The sequence below is a fragment of the Sinocyclocheilus grahami genome, unplaced genomic scaffold (genome assembly GCF_001515645.1).
Source record: "Sinocyclocheilus grahami isolate Dianchi unplaced genomic scaffold, SAMN03320097.WGS_v1.1 scaffold220.1, whole genome shotgun sequence".
NCBI lineage: Eukaryota > Metazoa > Chordata > Actinopteri > Cypriniformes > Cyprinidae > Sinocyclocheilus > Sinocyclocheilus grahami.
In genome coordinates, this window is record NW_015505399.1 from 422,115 (window position 1) to 442,463 (window position 20,349).

General features: G+C 39.5%; 1 protein-coding gene across 1 annotated transcript in view; it reads left to right on the plus strand.

The window, feature by feature from the left end:
- Positions 1 to 15,753, plus strand: part of fam117bb (family with sequence similarity 117 member Bb) — a 45,916-nt gene extending 30,163 nt beyond the window's left edge. Inside the window, exons 5-8 of the mRNA XM_016287268.1 lie at positions 12,531 to 12,674; positions 12,817 to 13,051; positions 13,755 to 13,878; positions 14,055 to 15,753. Of these exons, the coding sequence (XP_016142754.1) occupies positions 12,531 to 12,674; positions 12,817 to 13,051; positions 13,755 to 13,878; positions 14,055 to 14,307 (756 nt within the window). The 3' untranslated portion in view covers positions 14,308 to 15,753. The remainder of the gene's footprint in view (positions 1 to 12,530; positions 12,675 to 12,816; positions 13,052 to 13,754; positions 13,879 to 14,054) is intronic.
- The last annotated feature ends 4,596 nt before the right edge of the window (positions 15,754 to 20,349 follow it).

The following is a 20,349-nucleotide window of genomic DNA, read 5'->3' on the forward strand; positions in this document are numbered from 1 at the left end:
AAACAGAAAAAGGGATTTTAAATGCATCTGATTGACAAATAAATCATGGTTGATCTACCAGCCAGAGGCACGTAAAAATGCATGCGCTCTTATTTCAGTGTTGTAGTTAATGTTGAGGTTATTTTAGCTTCGTACATTTAGTTTAACTGCACTGTTAAAGAGGGCGATTTTTACCGTTCAACTGAACTATGTGCATGTATTTTAGACACTTACATTGTTCTTGCTCCATCCATGCAATAACTGCGTCCTTCTATCAGCCGAGTTTCTATTTACTTATACTGCTGTGTAATTTCGACGTTCTGACCCATTTCAGGAGCTGACAAAATTATGATTTAAAAGCTCACATTCACTAAAATACTGAAATGCTAATGATGCTGATTCAAAACGACAATGGCGGTGATTGACAGTCAAAGCAAAGCGCGGTTTGATCGGCCTGCTTCAAGCACCATCTGTCGTCTCACTTTATTCATCTTTTGTATTTAATCCTCTGAACTGTACTCACACAACTGTTGCACAAAACACTAGATTATTCACAGCTCATTGGACAAGAATACTAATTTGACTTTGACAGTCAAAGCAAAGCGCGGTTTGATCGGCCTGCTCCCGCAGCTGAACTGGACGTTTTGATTGGTTTTGCACCCGAGTCAGACCTGTCTGTTATTGGCTAAAGCGCAGGGCTCCACACCTCCACCCCAGAAGTTTGAAAAGTGCCCGTCAAACGCTGGCTTGCTCCGTTTCTCCATTGGCGCCTTTGTCCATTTTTTTTTTTTGTACTTTGTACTTTTGGTGAAAAATAAATGTAGCGAAGTTGAATACTTCAGTTTTATTCTACTCCAGTAAAAGTACCACAATTTAATTATACTCAAGAAAGTAGAAACATTTTTAAAATGTACTTAAGTACTGTAACGAAAGTATTTGTAATTATTTTCCACCTCTAGCGACTCATGTGCTACTTCTCAAGTCTTCTGAAGTCATACTGTAGCTGTATGTGATGAACAGACTAAACGTATTTACTAACTAAAAATCCTCCGCCAGTCAAGTCTGCCACATTAATGATACACGAGAGAGCGAAAGTCTGTTTATTGACATAAGCGTAGCACAGTGCAGTGAGTGGACTTAACGCCATATAAGCAGAAGAAGAAACCAAACACAAACGTTGTGTGTCATCAACACAGCAGTTTTGAATGTGACAGAATGATTTGGTAACTAGAAGTCGTCTCCTGTGTCCCCTTTATAATACCTCCCCACACTATAAGCCACTGAATTTCTGCATTGTTTTGCCACGTTCTCTCTCTCACTCATTCTCAAAGCACGTGAGTGGGTAAGTGTGCATACCACTGTGTAAAAGAGTGTCATGGTGTGTGTGTGCTTGCACTCTGGTCTTAATTGGCAAAGCCAGGTGCAGGCTTGCAGGCTGTTTCAGAATGAAAGACCTCTCTTCACGAAGACAGGAACAGTGAATAAATTACTGCGGCCTGCCGCTTGGCCGTGTCTCCCTCGCTCCCTCCCTCCCTGCCTCCGTCCTTTTCTCGCTCTCGCTTTGTTTTGTGTTTGTCCATGAATTAGTCCAGCATGTGGTGAATGTGCCGCACGCCTGGTCTTTACTGTACTATAGCTGCCAGCCAGTCAATTAAAGGCCACACTCTGTCCGGCCCGCTGGATGTGTGTTTTTGGGGCCTGTTGTGCGGCTGGGGCTCTTTTTTTTTTTTTAAGTGCATGTGGCGGGCTCAAGCACCATCTGTCGTCTCACTTTATTCATCTTTTGTATTTAATCCTCTGAACTGTACTCACACAACTGTTGCACAAAACACTAGATTATTCACAGCTCATTGGACAAGAATACTAATTTGACCGGTGCAGACGAACTAGACGTGTGCCGTGTACCGGCGAAACATGCTACCTGTCAGCTACCAAAAATATATTTGCATTGTTTTAAGGGTAAGTTTAGGGTAAGGGTAGGTGTGGACGGGTAGGTTTAGGGTATGGGTAGGTATGGACATTTAAAAAAGCCTCAAACCACATGAATAAGATGCTGTAGCACAATCTGATAGGTAGTATTTTTCGCTATCGATTTGTGCTTCCTAAAGTCGAACACCTTACAGATTCCCCACACAAAGTCTGTGTTCAGAATGGAATACTAGCTTACTATTCATTGGATGTGTAGTATACTGTATACATCATGTTTCCTACTACTTTTTTAAAAAATAATTAAACAGTACACATTATTCTAAGTTATATATTTGGTAGTACAATGAATCATTGTCACATGACCCCATTATATCCTATGTATAATTAGTGGCATCCAGTTATTAACTTGGAAATGAAAATGATTCAATTACAATTCGATTTTGTGAACAAATGTCTTAACATTTGGCTTTTTGGGTCAAATTAGGAGTCAGAACAAGGTTGTTTGCATTGCATTGTGGGATATGGTAGCCCTTTCTATGACAACATCGATAATAAGAAGGAATGCTTCTTGAGCACCAAATCATCATATTAGAATGATTTCTGAAGGGTCATATGACACTGAAGACTGGAGTAATGATGTATTCTAAGTTATATATTTGGTAGTACAATGAATCATTGTCACATGACCCCATTATATCCTATGTATAATTAGTGGCATCCAGTTATTAACTTGGAAATGAAGATGATTCAATTACAATTCGATTTTGTGAACAAATGTCTTAACATTTGGCTTTTTGGGTCAAATTAGGAGTCAGAACAAGGTTGTTTGCATTGCATTGTGGGATATGGTAGCCCTTTCTATGACAACATCGATAATAAGAAGGAATGCTTCTTGAGCACCAAATCATCATATTAGAATGATTTCTGAAGGGTCATATGACACTGAAGACTGGAGTAATGATGCTGAATATGTAATTAACTTATTAAAATAGTAGTAAAAGTTATTTTAAACTGTTTTATTTTAAAATATTACTGTTTTTTTTTAATCAAATAAATGCAGCCTTGGTGAACATAAGAGACTTCTTTCAAAAACACGGTAAGAAACTTACTGACCCCAAACATTTGAATGGTAGTTTGTTTCAGTTGATATCAGATAGATAGATAGATTATTAACTGTTAACGCTTTGAGTAATCACACATCCCATAACTATACTGCAGAACTAGTTAAGGTAGTGTATTAGCTCACTGTTATGCACAACCATACTCTTGTTCTGCAACTTATGGTTTTGCTTAAGAAGGAAAGATTTTTGGTTTGCTTGAGGCGAGCTGTGAGAGGTTTGTGGTTTTGGCCCCTCAAGACCAAAACTTTTCTCTCCCTTCGCTCCACCTCACTTGTTTTCTCACAGCATAGCCTCAATGTGAGAAAACATATGGAAGTGCTAACCTGCTATTCCAGGAACCCAGACTACCATGTGATCATTTAACTATACACAAACACACACTCGCATCAGTAAGAGCCTTCCCCTCCAGCAGATGTACGCGGGGTTGATTGAGCGGTGTATCATTAGTCAATGCCATTTTGTTCTGCCTCCAGATTCCTGTAGTTCTCTTCATAGCAGCCGAAGTGGAGCTGGATTTGTCTTTTGAGGGTTTATTTATTCAGGGAGTTTCTCTGCTGTGTATTAGCCGTAATTTGAAGCAGCTGAGGTTGAGTTTAGAGCCGGAGAGATGCCCAGGCCTGGTAATTATAACAAGCATGCATTTATTTGGACGGGAGGTGAGAGGGCATGTTTCTGCGCCTCAGGCTGAGTGGTCGTGATGTTTCTCAGCTGGGCCATCGGGGTCGGGTGCCGCCCAGTGGGTGATGTAGACTGTAAACTCTCTCCCTTCCATCACATGAACAGTCTGTAATTGTTTGATGACCATAGGCACTTTAGTCTGACCAAGTTCAACCCCCAAATTTGTAGAATTTGTAGATTTTGTCTTGGCACTCTGATGTAAAAGCACTTTCCTAAAGAACACACACAGCGTGACCTCTGTGTCGAGGGGGAGGGATGTGTGTGTGTGTGTGTGTGTCGTCTCAAGGGCTGCGTCGGGTATATGTGGGGGTGTTCTTCCCATTATGTGTGTGGAAAGCAGCTAAAGATGAAGTGGCAGTCATGAAAATGGCATTCTTTCCAGAAATAAAAGCCCTGAAGAGGGGGAATAAGAAAAGAGGAGGAATGAAAGTTGCATTTGAAGACCTTTATGAGAGATCCGGCCATAAGGTCAGCAGCTCCATGAGAAGAAAAGAAGAACAACAACATCAGAGGAGACACAGAAACACGGGTGAACAGCCGTGGAGATGTGCGCATCTTCTTCAGGCTTGGGATCTGCTTTGTAACAGAATCAACAAACTTGATGCCATATTTACAAACTAATAACAAATATAGTTGGTAGTATCTGTCCAATCTGTGTTATACTGTCGTATACCTGTGTGTCAATAGTTCAGCTATAAATACATTGAAACATGTCATTTCATTCATGTTAAATTAAATGTGGTGTTCACTGTGACCTAAATAACTATACATCCATCATATTAGTCCTCTGTTACTCCCTAGATGTATTCGCTTTAGTGTTAGTTCTAGTATATCCGTTCAATGGGCCTCATTCATGAAACATCAGCAAAACTAATTGCTGTGTAAATCATTCATAAATCCGTTCTTGTGTAAATTGTCGCATTGAACTTAATCTTTCCACAAATCTCCAGTGGACAAAAACAATAAGGTTTGTGAAAATTAAGCATGACCTTGGACCTGAAGTTATGAAATGTTAAGCAGACTCTACTTCCTTCCCTCACGGCCTCATTTTGGCATTCTGACTAAAATTCATAACAATTACCTTCTCGATTTGTACTCCTTGGCCATGCTAGGTGTTTAAGCAGTATGGCAGTAACTGAGAGAATGTGTCTTTTCACACAAATGTCCAGTGGACAAACAACTCTGGAGTGCATGAGTTGTGCATGTGGAAAGGGGTCATGAAATGGACAATCAAAATGTCCTTGATATTTACACTTAAGTGGTTGCTTAACAATAAAAACTTGCAACTGCAAGTCTCATAGCTCAAAGCTTTCAAAGTTTTCCACCTTTACAAAACACATTTGAAATCGCCCCAGTAATTGTCACAATTTTCCTCTACACACCCCTCTTTTTAAAATTTTTCTTCAACATGCCGCTGTTTTTTCTAAATATCTTGTATTCAAAGCCAAGTTATTGCCAAGTATTTAGTCCTCCGATGCCAGTAAGTACATTTATTTATAATCTTCAAGAGTGTTTGGAATAAATGTCAAGCCAATGTTTAACACTGTTAAGAGACCAAGTGTATCATCGCATCATCATTTTCTTAATATATTTAATATATAGTTAATATAATACGATAACACTCGTTGCCTTCTCTAGTGCAGCTCAACCAGGTCTCGTCCCTTTCGTTGATATTTGTGATATCACAAATCCCGGAAAATATGCGTTGTAGTCCAAACGTGTCGTTCGTTGTAGTTTTTGAAAAGTGATTTCTGTTAAATAAAATATCTTCTTTTGAAGTGGACTTTGAGCTTTAACTTTGCAGATCTTTTTTATGCTCAAACAGCAACATTACAGACTAACTAAAGTTTAAAAAGTGAAAAAGCATAATAGGACCCCTTTAATATAATATAAATATTCAAACTTTTTGGTGCAAAACATTTACATTTCATAAGCTAACCTTTTAAAACACAAGAAAAAGATCTGAAAATGCATTTCATGACCCCTTTAAAATAGCATGAGACATTACACAGCCTCTACTTCTATCCGTTGTTTTTGTTCACATAAAAAAATAAAAAAAGATATCTACTCGGATTAATAACAATAAATTCTGTTAAGTTAGTCCTCTGCTTATATTCCCTAGTCATGCTAGGTGCATGAGCGTGGCCTAAAGTAAGCTAGTGCGGCTGTACTGTATGCATAACACTGTGCGGTCAGGTTGTTAGTCCTGTCAGGGATATTGGCAGACCCAGATCTTCATGACATTCAGAGTTTGAGCGTCCATATGTGATGGATTGCAGGGTAAAGGCCAATGATAAAGGATCCTAACACAAACACACACCTACTGGCTTTGTTCTTTATCTCCTCTGCTCTTCTGTCTGTCATGTGCTATGCTCGATGATCAATAATTAACAGTTTTTGGCTGCTTTCTGGGCTTGACTGTTGTTTTTGTGCCTGAAGGATTGAGCACATCTTTTCCTGCATTCTTGCCATTCTCTGTGTGGAGTCCGCAGCGCCTTCTAGTGTCAGAAATGAGGAGTGCAGAGGCAGTCTGTGCTGTCCCTGGAGCATTTGGAGGAAATAATGAAGCACGCTACTCTCCTTTTGAGTAAAAGGAGTAATCTCCTTTTGTTTTTTTTAATATGTTGTTTTTGTGGGGGTTGATAAATTCGTTGGCAGTACTTCTGATGGATTAGGTTTTTTGATCACTTGCGACTTGTATTTTTCTAACCTTCTATTCAAACGGTGACCACAACAATAGAAGCTTCTCAGGTTTTGTTTGATCTGAGTTTTTTGAGTGGTTCTGAACTTTAATTTTTTTGTGTCGTGAATCCAGGGAGACAGAAGAGATGCGTTGTGAGTCATTTGAACTTGCGTGGGGCTTTGGAGGGGGTCGTGTCTTTATGTCTCTCCACAGACATTTAGTTAAGCACCGGTCAACAACTTCAACCCCATGAATCTCTTGTTTTTATAAAGACCACTGCGGTCAAAGAAAGGCTGACGTGAAAGTGCCCAGTATAGCTATCAAGTCCTGGAGACCTTTCAAAGGGATTCTTCTGTCTAACCTCTTGTTTTAAAGGCAGACTGTGGTAACCAATACAGGCCTCCATACCAGTGAAGAAAGGCCCTTTACATGCTGTCGGGAAGATTTTCACTAACTTCCATGGACACAGAGTTTTTTTTAATCCTTGTAATTTTGGTGCAATTAAAAGCAACAGAGAAACTTAAGTTGTTTATATATTCAGTTTTATTTCAGTCCACATTCACCCCTCAATTGTAGTTGAATTCTAAGGTGGCATCCGGACTGAATTGAAGCCTCATAAGTTGAATAATTTAGAATGCTCTACGTAGAAACTGAAGCTACGTAGCTGCTCACATGAAGCTCATGAGCAGTGCAACACTTGGTTAATTCCAGTAGAGTTTGGCATAAGCACATGTTGCTAAGCTAATGTTGCAGTACTTCAATAGAGTGCAACAGTTAGGGTCTGTAGGTAAAAATCCAATTCATTTTCTCCATAGGGAAATAGATTTTTAAAGGGGAGATCAGATGCAAAATTCACTTTTACGTGGTGTTTGAACATAAATTCGCACAAATCATTTGTGATCCAGCTTCACCTACAGAAGTGAGTTTAGTTTTTTTTTATGAATCCTTGCAAATCGCCTTTCCTAATAATGTGCTAATTAGCAAGTTTCATGATGAAGGTTAGGGTTCCTACAGAACTTTACAGTCTAGAGTCAGTTCTACAGTCTAGAGCAGAGGTCCCTAACCACCGGGTCGCGACCCACTACCGGGCCGTGGAAGAATTGCTACCGGGTCGCAAGAACGTTCTGGGAAAAATGTGTATAGATATGACATTCTGTTATTTATTTATGTTAATGATTGTTCTAATTATTCTGTATTTTCTTTGTATGCGATTGATATGGAGTAGCAATTTGACAATTTCATGTTAAATAAGTAAATGAAAGATTGCTCTGATCTGTCACATATTAGGAGTTAAACGAATCGCAGTTGATCCGCAATGTGTACAGATGAGACCCTACCGTTCGGCACGCACGTGATTCGCAGATTAATTTGCCAATTTCAAAGGGATTCTTCTGTCTAACCTCTTGTTTTAAAGGCAGACTGTGGTAACCAATACAGGCCTCCATACCAGTGAAGAAAGGCCCTTTACATGCTGTCGGGAAGATTTTCACTAACTTCCATGGACACAGAGTTTTTTTTAATCCTTGTAATTTTGGTGCAATTAAAAGCAACAGAGAAACTTAAGTTGTTTATATATTCAGTTTTATTTCAGTCCACATTCACCCCTCAATTGTAGTTGAATTCTAAGGTGGCATCCGGACTGAATTGAAGCCTCATAAGTTGAATAATTTAGAATGCTCTACGTAGAAACTGAAGCTACGTAGCTGCTCACATGAAGCTCATGAGCAGTGCAACACTTGGTTAATTCCAGTAGAGTTTGGCATAAGCACATGTTGCTAAGCTAATGTTGCAGTACTTCAATAGAGTGCAACAGTTAGGGTCTGTAGGTAAAAATCCAATTCATTTTCTCCATAGGGAAATAGATTTTTAAAGGGGAGATCAGATGCAAAATTCACTTTTACGTGGTGTTTGAACATAAATTCGCACAAATCATTTGTGATCCAGCTTCACCTACAGAAGTGAGTTTAGTTTTTTTTTATGAATCCTTGCAAATCGCCTTTCCTAATAATGTGCTAATTAGCAAGTTTCATGATGAAGGTTAGGGTTCCTACAGAACTTTACAGTCTAGAGTCAGTTCTACAGTCTAGAGCAGAGGTCCCTAACCACCGGGTCGCGACCCACTACCGGGCCGTGGAAGAATTGCTACCGGGTCGCAAGAACGTTCTGGGAAAAATGTGTATAGATATGACATTCTGTTATTTATTTATGTTAATGATTGTTCTAATTATTCTGTATTTTCTTTGTATGCGATTGATATGGAGTAGCAATTTGACAATTTCATGTTAAATAAGTAAATGAAAGATTGCTCTGATCTGTCACATATTAGGAGTTAAACGAATCGCAGTTGATCCGCAATGTGTACAGATGAGACCCTACCGTTCGGCACGCACGTGATTCGCAGATTAATTTGCCAATTTACACGTACAAGCAATTTTAAACCACAAGAAGAAGAATCGGAAGAAACTCACACGCTGTTCTCGCACACAATCAAAGCGCACGCAAGAGACGTGTTTTAGACAGCGCGGAAATACCGAGTAGCATACATAAAATAAGCCTATGTCAAAAACCCTTCATGGCATTGTCATTCTCTGTGGTTTAAATTTTTTTTTTCTTGCTTATCCGAAAAAAAAAAAAAAAACATTATAATGCGTTGAACCACTATATAATGCTATTATAATACTATATAATAGCCTAATATATATATGTATGGTGTAAAAAAGGTTGGAGACCCCTGGTCTAGAAAACGGCTCGTCACCCCACAGAAGAGAAGGGCGTGGTGAGCAGAGCTGATTAGCATTTAAAGGGGTCCTATTATGCTTTTTCACTTTTTAAATTTTAGTCAGTGTGTAGTGTGTATGTTTGGGCATTAAAAAGATCTAGAAAGTTACAAATCTCAAAGTCCACTCCAAAGGGAGATAATTTGTTTTTTAAAAATCCCTTTTCAAGAACTACAGCAAACGGCTCATTTGGACTACAGCGTTTGTTTTCCGGGCTTTGTGATATCACAAAGCGGCTCATTAGAATTTTTTTCACCTCCGTGCCCAAACGTCTTTGTTTGGGCTTCCGGAAGCGGATGATGTCAGGAAACAGTGGTTGCAATTTACTTTTTAACTCTGTTCCTGAGCATTATATTTTACTGAGGACAGCTTCCACAACATGAGGGAGTACAGTGCCGGATTCGCCAAAAAGCTTTTGTTGAAAGACAGAGCAAGGGGCGGGGCAGTACTGAAACACCGTCTAAGCTGTTCGCCAATCACAACGCACTGGGACAGCTAACCAATCACAACACATTTTGTTTTTCGGAAGGAGGACCTTCATCAAAGCCGGAACTAATCGAGCCGTTTGTGCCAGGCTGGGGAGAAAGTTATTTTAATAATAATGCATTTTTCGAACCACCAAGCATGAGAGCATGTTCTAGTACACCCCCAAAACAAAATCAAGACTTTGTAAAAGAGCATAATAGGACCCCTTTAAAGGGACATGCACCGAAACGGGTCGCTGTGAACAAAGCTGTTTTTGACCAGGTAAAAAGAGTGTTGTTTTACACGGCCATTGAGAAATTTTAACCAAAGTATGTTATAGACTTTTCACGAAGACCCTAAAGAATCATATCAACTTGTGGAAAATGGGCATTCGATGTCCCCTTTAATGAAAAGCTTTAAAGTTGTTAATCAATGGTATATGCTTTTGTTGAATCCATCAGCCCACATTATTTCAACTTTTTAAATAATCTTGTTAAACAGCGGAATTTCTGGTGAGAAACTACATCACCCATTATTCTGCAAAGAAATCACCACCAATCAAAGAATCACAACAAGCAAGTCATGCCAAATAAGAACTCTTTAGCGCCCACACTTCCTTGAAGCACTGTGAATGATGTAAGGAAGTTAGTCTCCCTGTACTTAAATATGCGTATGGAATGATCCGGGGGTCCACGAGTGCCGTGTCCTCCTTCAATTTGGGTCAGGTCGTACATTATTTCTGTTAATGTCACAGCACGCCACTGGAAATCTGATACATAAACAAATATTTGCCTCCTAGCGACCGCCCGCCAGAAAGTTGCTAGGAAATCACCAAAATCACTTAACCAGCATATTGTTTCGAGGTGACCTTGAAGGTCAGGGTGTCTCTCAGCTGTTTCCTATTCTGATGAGCAGATAAACAACCAAACCACCCAGAAGAAAAGGCTCCAGAGCACTTTTATGTTGAAACAATATGATGTCCGATCAAATGCACACATGCACGTTGGAGCAGTAGTGATGCTGCATGTGAGTTTAAAGCCTGGCTCGCTCTGTTGAGATGTTAATGAAGCAGATCTGGCGTGCTTTATGCGAGGGCCACCACAGGGCCATACAACTATCAGCAACGTCCTGCTAATGCCCTCACATTGTTCCCTCGTACCCTGAGAAAGAAGAGGGGGAGGGCCGACGGCGAGCGCAGCGCTCTGCTTTCAGAAAGGGAGTGGGATGGAGAAACACACTTGGAGAAGAAAGATCAGAACAAGGGAGAGAGAGAGAGCGACAGGGCAGACATGATGAAGAGACACAGGAAGGAGGGGGGCCGAGAGAACTAAAATCCAGAGCATGAGCCGAGACAGAGCACAGAGGAGAGAGGGAGAGAGACCGGTGGACCAGGAGGAAGACCGGACCCCCTCTCTGACAGGATGACAGGAAGTGGACTTTCGGGAAAGGTGAAGTTTTTGTTCGCTCTCTCACAGAAGACGTCATAAACGGCAGCTGTTTGCATACTGTAGATGGCACATGCTGTAGATGTGCATGCAGATTTAACTCGGTTAGCATGTGGTTTGCATGTGTCACTGTATCTCGCTATATGTCCTGGTTTAGTTGTGAGGCTTGCGTCGAAGACATGCAAGCGAGGATCAGAAGTCGGCCAGCGAAACAGAGTTACATAACTCACTGATCTGCAGAGGAGACCAACACGCTACCTTAAAATGTGTCTGTGTGCTGCGCTGTGATAAGACGAACTCTGTTAGTGTTTAGCATCATATGGAAACTGAAGTGTGTGAATGTTCAGCTGCTGTGGGATGCTGTTGCTGTAAGTTTTCACACAGGCAGTGTTTCCTTTCAGTGGCATATTCTGTTCTCATTTTGAGGTTGTGTCTCTGTTATGCACACTGCACCCACACACACCAACCACATGCACACTTTTATCTTCATTGCTGTCCTGATGCTTTTAGTTGACCACTCAGTTACAAACTTGGGGGAAAAACGCACATGTGCCTGTTAGTGCTAAACTGGGAGAACAAAAACTGACTTCCTCCTGTGTGTTTTTATTTTTTTTATAATAAATATTAAATTAAACATACAATTATATATAATATATCCTTTTTAAGTATTACAAAATACTTTATTTTTTATTAATAACAAAATATATAACCTTAGGTAAATATAACCAGAAATTAATGGGGAAACAAAAAGTGATATAAAATATAATATAATATGTTTTATTAAAAATATGTATTATAAATATAATATTAAATAAATAGTATATTAGAAATTAAATTCTATAATGTATTTTTTTATTAGTTACATAAGATATGAGGTAAATCATATAAAATAAAAAACTAAGAAATATATATTATATTAAACCTAATACATACATAATATAATAATATATACATTTTTAAGTCTAAACAAACTTTAAAAAACTTTTTTATTAGTAACAAAAATATATAACCTTAGGTAAATTAATTAATAAATTAAAACTAGAAATTAATGTAGTAGCAAAAAGTGACTTCCTCCTTTAGTTTTATTTTATTTATATTAAAATATACTCTATATTTATAATAATATAATATAATATATTAAAAATGTGTATTATAAATATAATATTAAATCAGTATATTATCAATGAAATTATATAATTTTATTAGTAGTATAAAATGAGGTAAATCATATAAAATAAACTAAGAAATTATTAAAAGCATGTATACTATATGTATATGTACATATAGTATAGACAGAAACGTGATGAGTTGCTGACTCAAGCTCATATTTCCTACATGAGCACCATTGAGTCTAGACATATGCACAAACCACTGGGTCAAGTCTCCAACGTGATCTGCATTAAAACATCACATTATAGCAAATAATCACCCTCTTCACTCTCTCCTGTTCCAGGCTCCTATTCCAAAGAGCGTCCTGATCTCTATTCCCATCTCCAAGTCCTCCGTCTCTCGTTTCCGGAACAGCGTGGAAGGGCTGAATCAGGAGATCGAGCGCATCATTGTCCGAGACACAGGAGACAGAGAGGAGCAGATTATTGTGAGTGTGCCTGGCATGATGCTGCAAAAACACATAATCTGGGGTCCTCACAGAATCCCTAAAGACACTGAGTGTGTGTATAACTGAAGTTTTGTTTCTGTGTTCTGTTGTGTATGATCGTTGCACTTTTTCCTCTGGCCAGCCTCAGGAGGCTCCGGATGGGCATCGGGCTCCTCCTCCTCTCTGCCAACGCAGCGCCAGCTCCCGCAGCATTGACACACAGACGCCCCTGGGCACCGCAGCGGGCAGTAACCACAGCAACAGCAGCAGCCGCTCTCAGTCCATCTCACCCACGTTCCTGAACATGCCAAGTGAGCCCTGCAGCGATAGTCCATCTCCCCACGAGGACGAGGCTCTGGCTGACGGCCATGAGAAAGGTACAGCTCACATAGTTTTCACACCCACATACACACTCAGGGCTGTTCACACGTCCTGGGGCCCACACAGAAACTGCACATGCATTTTCTGCATTGATTGTGTGAAAATGTGCTAGATGGATTTAAACATGGTCAGATTTGTTATATGGGGCTGACGGTGCTATACTTTCATTAGTAGCTGTAATGAAATAACTGATTGATCATCCACAAACCAAGTAGTTTTTTTTTTAGATTTTATTTTTTTATTTTACAATGTTTGGTTTAGATTTAATAATACAAATAATAATATTTTAGCAATTTGCACATTTTTATAAGGGATTAATTTAAAGACAGGTTGTTTGACTGTCATCCATACGTCTCCATTTTTTTGTGAGGATTATGATAGTTTTGTGCAATAAAATTCTACAAATTTGTTGAGTATATGTCGGATACCCTATTGAAGAACTGTGCAGTCTGCTTAATTTTTTCGGCTAATATTTATATTTTATTTCAACTTTATTTCAATGAATGATATTTTTAAATAGTTTTAGTTAACAATAACAACAGTGATCTGGTGGACCGTAATTATACAGGGCTTCCTTAAGACTGACAGACAACTAATGTTTAGCTCTCTGTTCAATTTTGGACACATATCATCATCTCCACTAATAATCCTGTCTGAGCTGTATTGACATCCTACTCCTTTTTTGTGCCATGTTCACAGATCTGGCCCCCAGCTCACCCCTACCCAAATACGCCTCATCCCCGAAGCCGAACAACAGCTACATGTTCAAACGCGAGCCGCCCGAGGGCTGTGAGCGAGTCAAGGTCTTCACAGAGGAAACCCAGTGAGTGCTGCAGTGTGTCCTGATCCACTGCTTTATCTGCTCTCTCCACACTCACTATTGTGTTGCGCCCTGAGCCTTGAAACCATGATAGCATAACATTTACACTGACTTCAAAGCTGAGTCAGAGCTTCTCACCGTCTTATCGCTCTCCTCCTCCTCCTTTTTCATCTCCTCAGGGCCAGGCCTCCACGGGAGATCCCACAGTTCCTGTGCCCAGATAGGAACAAGGTCAATTTCATCCCCAAGAGCGGCTCTGCATTCTGCCTGGTCAGCATTCCCAAAACGCTGATGCCCACACAGGAGCTCAACAACATCAAGAACCAGAGCGCCGCCCATCTCACGCCCGAACCCGAGCCGAGAGTCTCACGAAGAACCTGCATGCTTTCCCAGCAGCCCTCAGGCTCCTCCTCCTGTCTGTCAGAGAGTTAGACACGCCTCTCAACCAGCGTCCCAGCAACTGCGTCCGCATACCCTGCACATTTCAATAATCGAACATGATTAAAAAAATAATAAGTGACTCTTCGAGAACAAAGCGGTTATTAATAATAGCTTTCGTTGGGTGCGAAGATGAAACGGTTGCCTTTGCTATGCACATTTTTAGCTTTGTGCTTGTTCTCAAAGAACAAAGGCCATTTTTGGGGGGTTTTGGGTTTGTGATAAACGAATTTAGCTTTTAATTATTCCTCTACCTTCCACAGATAACGAGTGAACCTGAGAATGTGTCTCAGATCGCTATGAAAATGAATCTAAATGATCTTTCTCAGTACTGAGGTGGCTGCATGGATCTGTTTTTGTGAGACAGTGTATATTTTATAACAGTTTGCAGTGGATCGCATCATTGAATACAAATGATGCCATTTCAGATGAGACCAAGAGACCTGGTAGAATGAATTCTGGGTTGATGAAGGTCTCTGGGACTGAATCGTTTTCACAGCAGCGGGCCTTCTCCGTTCAGTCCTGACAGAAGCAGCAGGGGAACAGGAGGGAACGGTTCTCTGCTTTTTCTCCTCTTCCTTTCTCACTGGTGGCGAGGAGACAGAAAGGTGCTAAAGATAAGACTAGCGAGTGTGAGAGAGAACGCCGCTTAATGGCTACAGGACGAGTGGCCTGTAAACCTGATTCTTTTGTTTGCATGGTTGTAAAATGCGTTTCAAATGCATATGGGTCCAAGCTCTGAACTTCAAACCCAGCGGGGAACAAAGTGAGAGAGCGAGAGGAGGGCAAGACAGGATCTGGGTGGACAGACGCGATGTTTTCTCACCTCTCGCAATGATCAAGCCGATTTAGCTTGAGGAATGTTTGAAAGGAGGACACGACAGTACAAAATCAAACTGCGAAAATGTTACGCATAAATGTCCAGGTAGTTCACAATTCAGATGTCTATCAAAACATTCATGGAATGTTTTCTGTGATATCCAGTGAAATAGTTTACAAAGTCAGAGCACAATATTGTCATTAGATTGATTTAATGCATGGATTCTGGGAAATTTCAGTCTGTGTGCGTATGTGTGCGTATGTGTGTGTGTGTGTGTGTATCACTAGATTCAAGCAATTAAAAAACGCACAGATTTTCTCTCCGTTTCAGTGTCTAAATGCTATTTTCATCATGGAGCAGACTTTTCCAAATGTTCCTTGAGCATCTAGGCTGATTTCCTAATATGCTGTAGTTGTTTTTATCATTATTTTGTATGAACTCAAGTAGTGTCTGATGAAAGATTATCATTTTATGCAGCTCACGCAAGTGCTTCTGAAGACTTGGCCAAAGAGAACATTTCCTGTGGCTCAGTGACAGCCATTGTAGATGGAATTATAAGGCGACTTAAAGGAACAGTTCACCCAAAATTGTATGTTTTCCCGTCTTCTGTGGAACATTATAAGAAGTTATTTTGAGAATTCTCTTTTTTTTTTGACTGAACTATCCCTTTAATGGACAACAATAGTACTAATTGAATGTCGTGTCATTCACTTTCAGGAGTAATTTAGGATTTTCAGCTCAAAGATCAGAAGTGCTGTGGGAAGGTTGTCCGCTTGCAGTGCGTTTGTGCTTTGTGTGCAGGGTGGGGTACCTCACAGTTGGTTTGTTGGGAGGCATTTTAGCAGTGTTCCTGTTTTTTCTTGTTCACTCTTGTAGTTAAGGTATTGTTTTGAGCTTTAAACAACATACAACATGAACCTGGAATACTTTAGCACTTTTATACCAGCATTGTGAATCAGTACGGGCCCTCTGTGTTTGACCTGAAATAATCTCACAGCCTGTGATTACTATCGTAGATAAGTACTCAGAAATGTAAAAGCAGCAATCTCTTCTGGCAACGGCACAAGAATCCAAAAATTTCTTGCTCAAAAACAAATTGATAACGTTTTATCAAGCGCTTTGTTTATCTCCTTAGGATATGTATTGAAGTAGAGAACTCTCTCGCTGTAGGGTCAATATTAATATACTTTTATATGGGTAGTGGCCTACTCTTTGTAATCAGAGCGGAATATCAGTCAGATATTAATAATCCAAATGTACAACTTCTTAACGCGGGGACAGTGATGTATGATGGGATACTGTGTTGGATGCTGTCTGTCTCAGTGGATGTTAGTCTCTTGTGTATGGAACTCAACAGAATAAAGTTGCACTCGCTCTAAACGTCTGAGGGTGTTATTTGATGCGCGAGTTGAGTTTGGGGTTAACCATTTTTCCAGTAATAAGATGTCTTTGTTGGATGATTATTAGTTGGTGCTGGTATCAAAGAGAACCCAGGAATATTAAACAAAGCCTTCCAAGTGTCATTAGAAATGAGTTTCATCACTTGCTGAGAACAAAAATGTGGAGTAATGAAAATATTTGTATTTTGGCACTAGACTTCTAACATGTGTTTTGGATGCTTTCACACACACCACCTAGTGGTAATCATGTTGTAAGAATGTGTGTCCTCACATGATGGACACCAGTCAAGAGTGGCACTTTACATACAGAACTATAACAATTTTTTTTCCAGGCCTCAGGCTGGCTTTTTATTTGATTAAATGACTGGTAATATAAAGCTGAAATTCATGTGAAGGTACTTAAGCATTGTAATCCCCTCTGATTACACTACTGCTTAAAAGTTTGAGCTAGGTAAGTTTTTGGTGAAAGTAATGAATTTTTTTTTTCAGCAAGGACACATTAAATTAATCAAAATTTATCAAATAAACAGCCTTGGTGAGCAAAGGAGACATTAAAAGACATCTTTCAAAAATAGGGGGAAAAAACAAAAATAAATTGTACTCGCCCCAAACTTCTGGAACAGTAGTATAGTTCTGTCAGGACCACTATCATCAAAGATGATTGACAATTAGCATACAGTTTGGATTGGCGGTATGGTTCTGTTCTGGGCAAGAACTCCCTGCGCATCCATGCAGCCTAGCATGCGTAAGAGCAGGGAGAGCAGCAATAACCCCCCCAGGGTAAACAGAACAGAACCAACATAAATGTATTGCAGATATCGTTAAAGTTCAATAATTTTATGTACACATTTTAGAATTAGTCTGATTCAAAGGAGAATCAGAAGGCTGAAGCCTGACTGACGGAGGAGGAGCTGGGGATGGAGGAGGGTAATTAGCTATTGAGCAATGAGAAAACTGCTGATAATACTGAGGGACCTTATATATGAATGCTTATATAGGTGTCGTATTCCTATAGGTAGATGGGGATCAGCTGAGAGTCAGCTGATGCGAGCTTGACTAACGTGACCTGCCAGAACAAACGCTACTCTTGATGTGCGTCAACACTGCACTATTTCAACTGAACTGCTAGGGCAAGATTTAAAAAAAATCGTAAAGATGTTGCAAATGGATGATTATTCACCATAATTATAAGAATAAATAAGAGTATATTTACATACAATCTCAAAAGTGTTCAAAATTTTGAATTTACTGTACATTTAAATCTAAAATCACAAATAGAATCACTCTAGACATTTCTCATTTCAATCCGGGCCACTTTCACCTGTGGACTGTAATCAGTAGTTAAAGTCATCACATAGTGATCACCTTCATCCACTGATACTAATACCACAGGGTGATGAACAAATCTCCTGTGGAGTTCATGAGTGAACGCATCAGTGTGAGAGTGATATGGAGCTGTGGCTCAAGCGTGCATGCTCTAATGTGTGCAATAAGTGTAGCTGAAAGGTGCTTGAAGTGGTTCAGTCATGCAAACTCTTCAGCCGTTGTCCACTGACACCCCCTTCCCTCCCTCCCTCTTTTTTTTGTAAGGTCTTTTGTGAATGTAGGGGCAAAAATGTTCACACGGAGGGCAGTCCAAACAGGGGCTTTTTCCCCAGTGACTCCCTGCCCACCTCATCCCCCGCCTGAGACAGGGACATTACACAGCACTATTTCAGGTCACACACAGACATCAATCCCACAATGCATCAGCACCTCATTGCCTCATGTTGCACCCCACAGACACATAATGAACCATGAGAAATTACGTAGTACACTGTAAAATAAATAAATACAGCAGGCTGTGGTTGCCAGAACTTTACCATAAAAACTGCTGTAGCAAGGATAAGCGGGAATATCAATTTACAGATTTTCCACTGTGTATTATAAAATGACTTATTTTTCACTTCCAAAAACTGTATTTTGCTGTAAAACTACAGGAAATTCCCTGTTAAATGAAAACTTACTACTAATCAATTAACAGGTTTTTTCCCCCATATAATTTTTATCCCTTATGAAAAATAACCATGGTTTTACTACAAACAAAACTCATTTAGAGAAAACGGCCTTTAAAAATATGTATTGTAATTGAAAACTATTGACACAAATAGATAAAGGGCTATAAAAGAAACATTTAACAGTGTCTTTTGGATGTTTTTTTTCCACTAGTCTGAAAAAACACGTTATGAAAAACCAAAAAGTCCAAAATCTCAAACTTGACCAGTGCATGAAAAAAACTGTGTTTTTGCCTGCAGTGTAGCTGAATCATGGTACTTGTAGTAATGGTACTCTTAATCATGGTACTTGTAGTGAAACTGTGGTTATACAAATGGTAATCAATACGCCAAAAAACCATGGTTACTATACTTTTACTACAATAAAACCATGGTTAATTTTCATACGGGATGGTCTTTTAGCGTTACTTATTATTACTTGTTTTTATTAATGCATAGCCTGTTGATGGTCTTACAGGCAGACGTCTGGCACTTTTGTCATTTCAAACTTTATTTGAAGCTAAAATGGGGCTGAAAGAAGCTTGTCCGAGGGGAGCCCACATAATTGGACGTGGCGTGTGCTACAGCCTCGCAGGGAGTTTCTGACTGAATGCACTGAGAAATATGACATATTTTCAGTGTGCATTCATTGTATATAAGTCTGTGAATGCATCTCAGTGCCAGATCTTTTCTGAACAAACAGCAAATTGTTCTCCCGGTGAGTCTGTTTCTCCGTTCTTGAGCTCAAAATGAGTCTGCTGACATGTTCCATCAAAACCTCAGTGTGAGACTCTGAGGCTGGGTGTGAGGCTGTGAGCTAGCCGGTGGGACTCCCCTCTGAGGCCCTGGGGACCCTCGGCCTCTAATCTCACTCCCAGCCTGGGATCACAGGCCCAGATTCCTCACGTTTTCTCATTGTTACAGGCTCAGCTCAAACACTGTCCTGTTAGTTTTAAACCTGACAAAGGATCAGCTGCTTCAACACAGTCATACAGAATCCTCCAGGTCTGTGACAGCCATAGATCTGTCCCTGTTTGGTTTTTCCAGAGGAATGCCGAGAGACGACGTTGCTGTGCCTAACATTTGAGAACTGTTATTTAAGTCATCCACAGTGTTTGAAGAGGGAATTCATTTTGTTTTATTAAGGCGCTACGCCCCTTACCGGTGAGACGTGTGTGTATAACAGAAAATATGTTCTCATGAACATCATCATGAATGGAATATAAGAAATATATTATTTATATTTCTAATATAAACATTAGAAATAATATTTCTAATAAATAATAAGTCTGGGCTTTGTGTGTTATTATTATTTAAAATGGACTTGTTCATTATTAATGTCCAAACATACAGAAAACACTTACATATGGGGATTTATATATATTTAATACAAATAATACAGTGAAATAACATAAAGGTCAAAATTACAGTCATTTCTACATTTATAAACCTGTACCTGTCATATTTAAATGAAATATATGTGACACTGGACCACAAAACCAGTCATAAGGGTCAATGTTTTAAAATTGAGATTTATAGCTGAATAAATAGATGTATGGTTTGTTAGGATAGGACAATATTTGACAATATTTGAATATCTGGATTCTGAGGGTTCATAACTATTGAGAAAATTGCCTTTAAAGTTGGCCAAATGATGTTCTTAGCAATGCATTTTACTAATCAAAAATTAAGTTTTGATATATTTACGGTAAGATTTACTGGTAAGAGTGTTCTGACATTTTACTTTGACTATTCCCAGATATTTCATTTATGATTCTTAGTT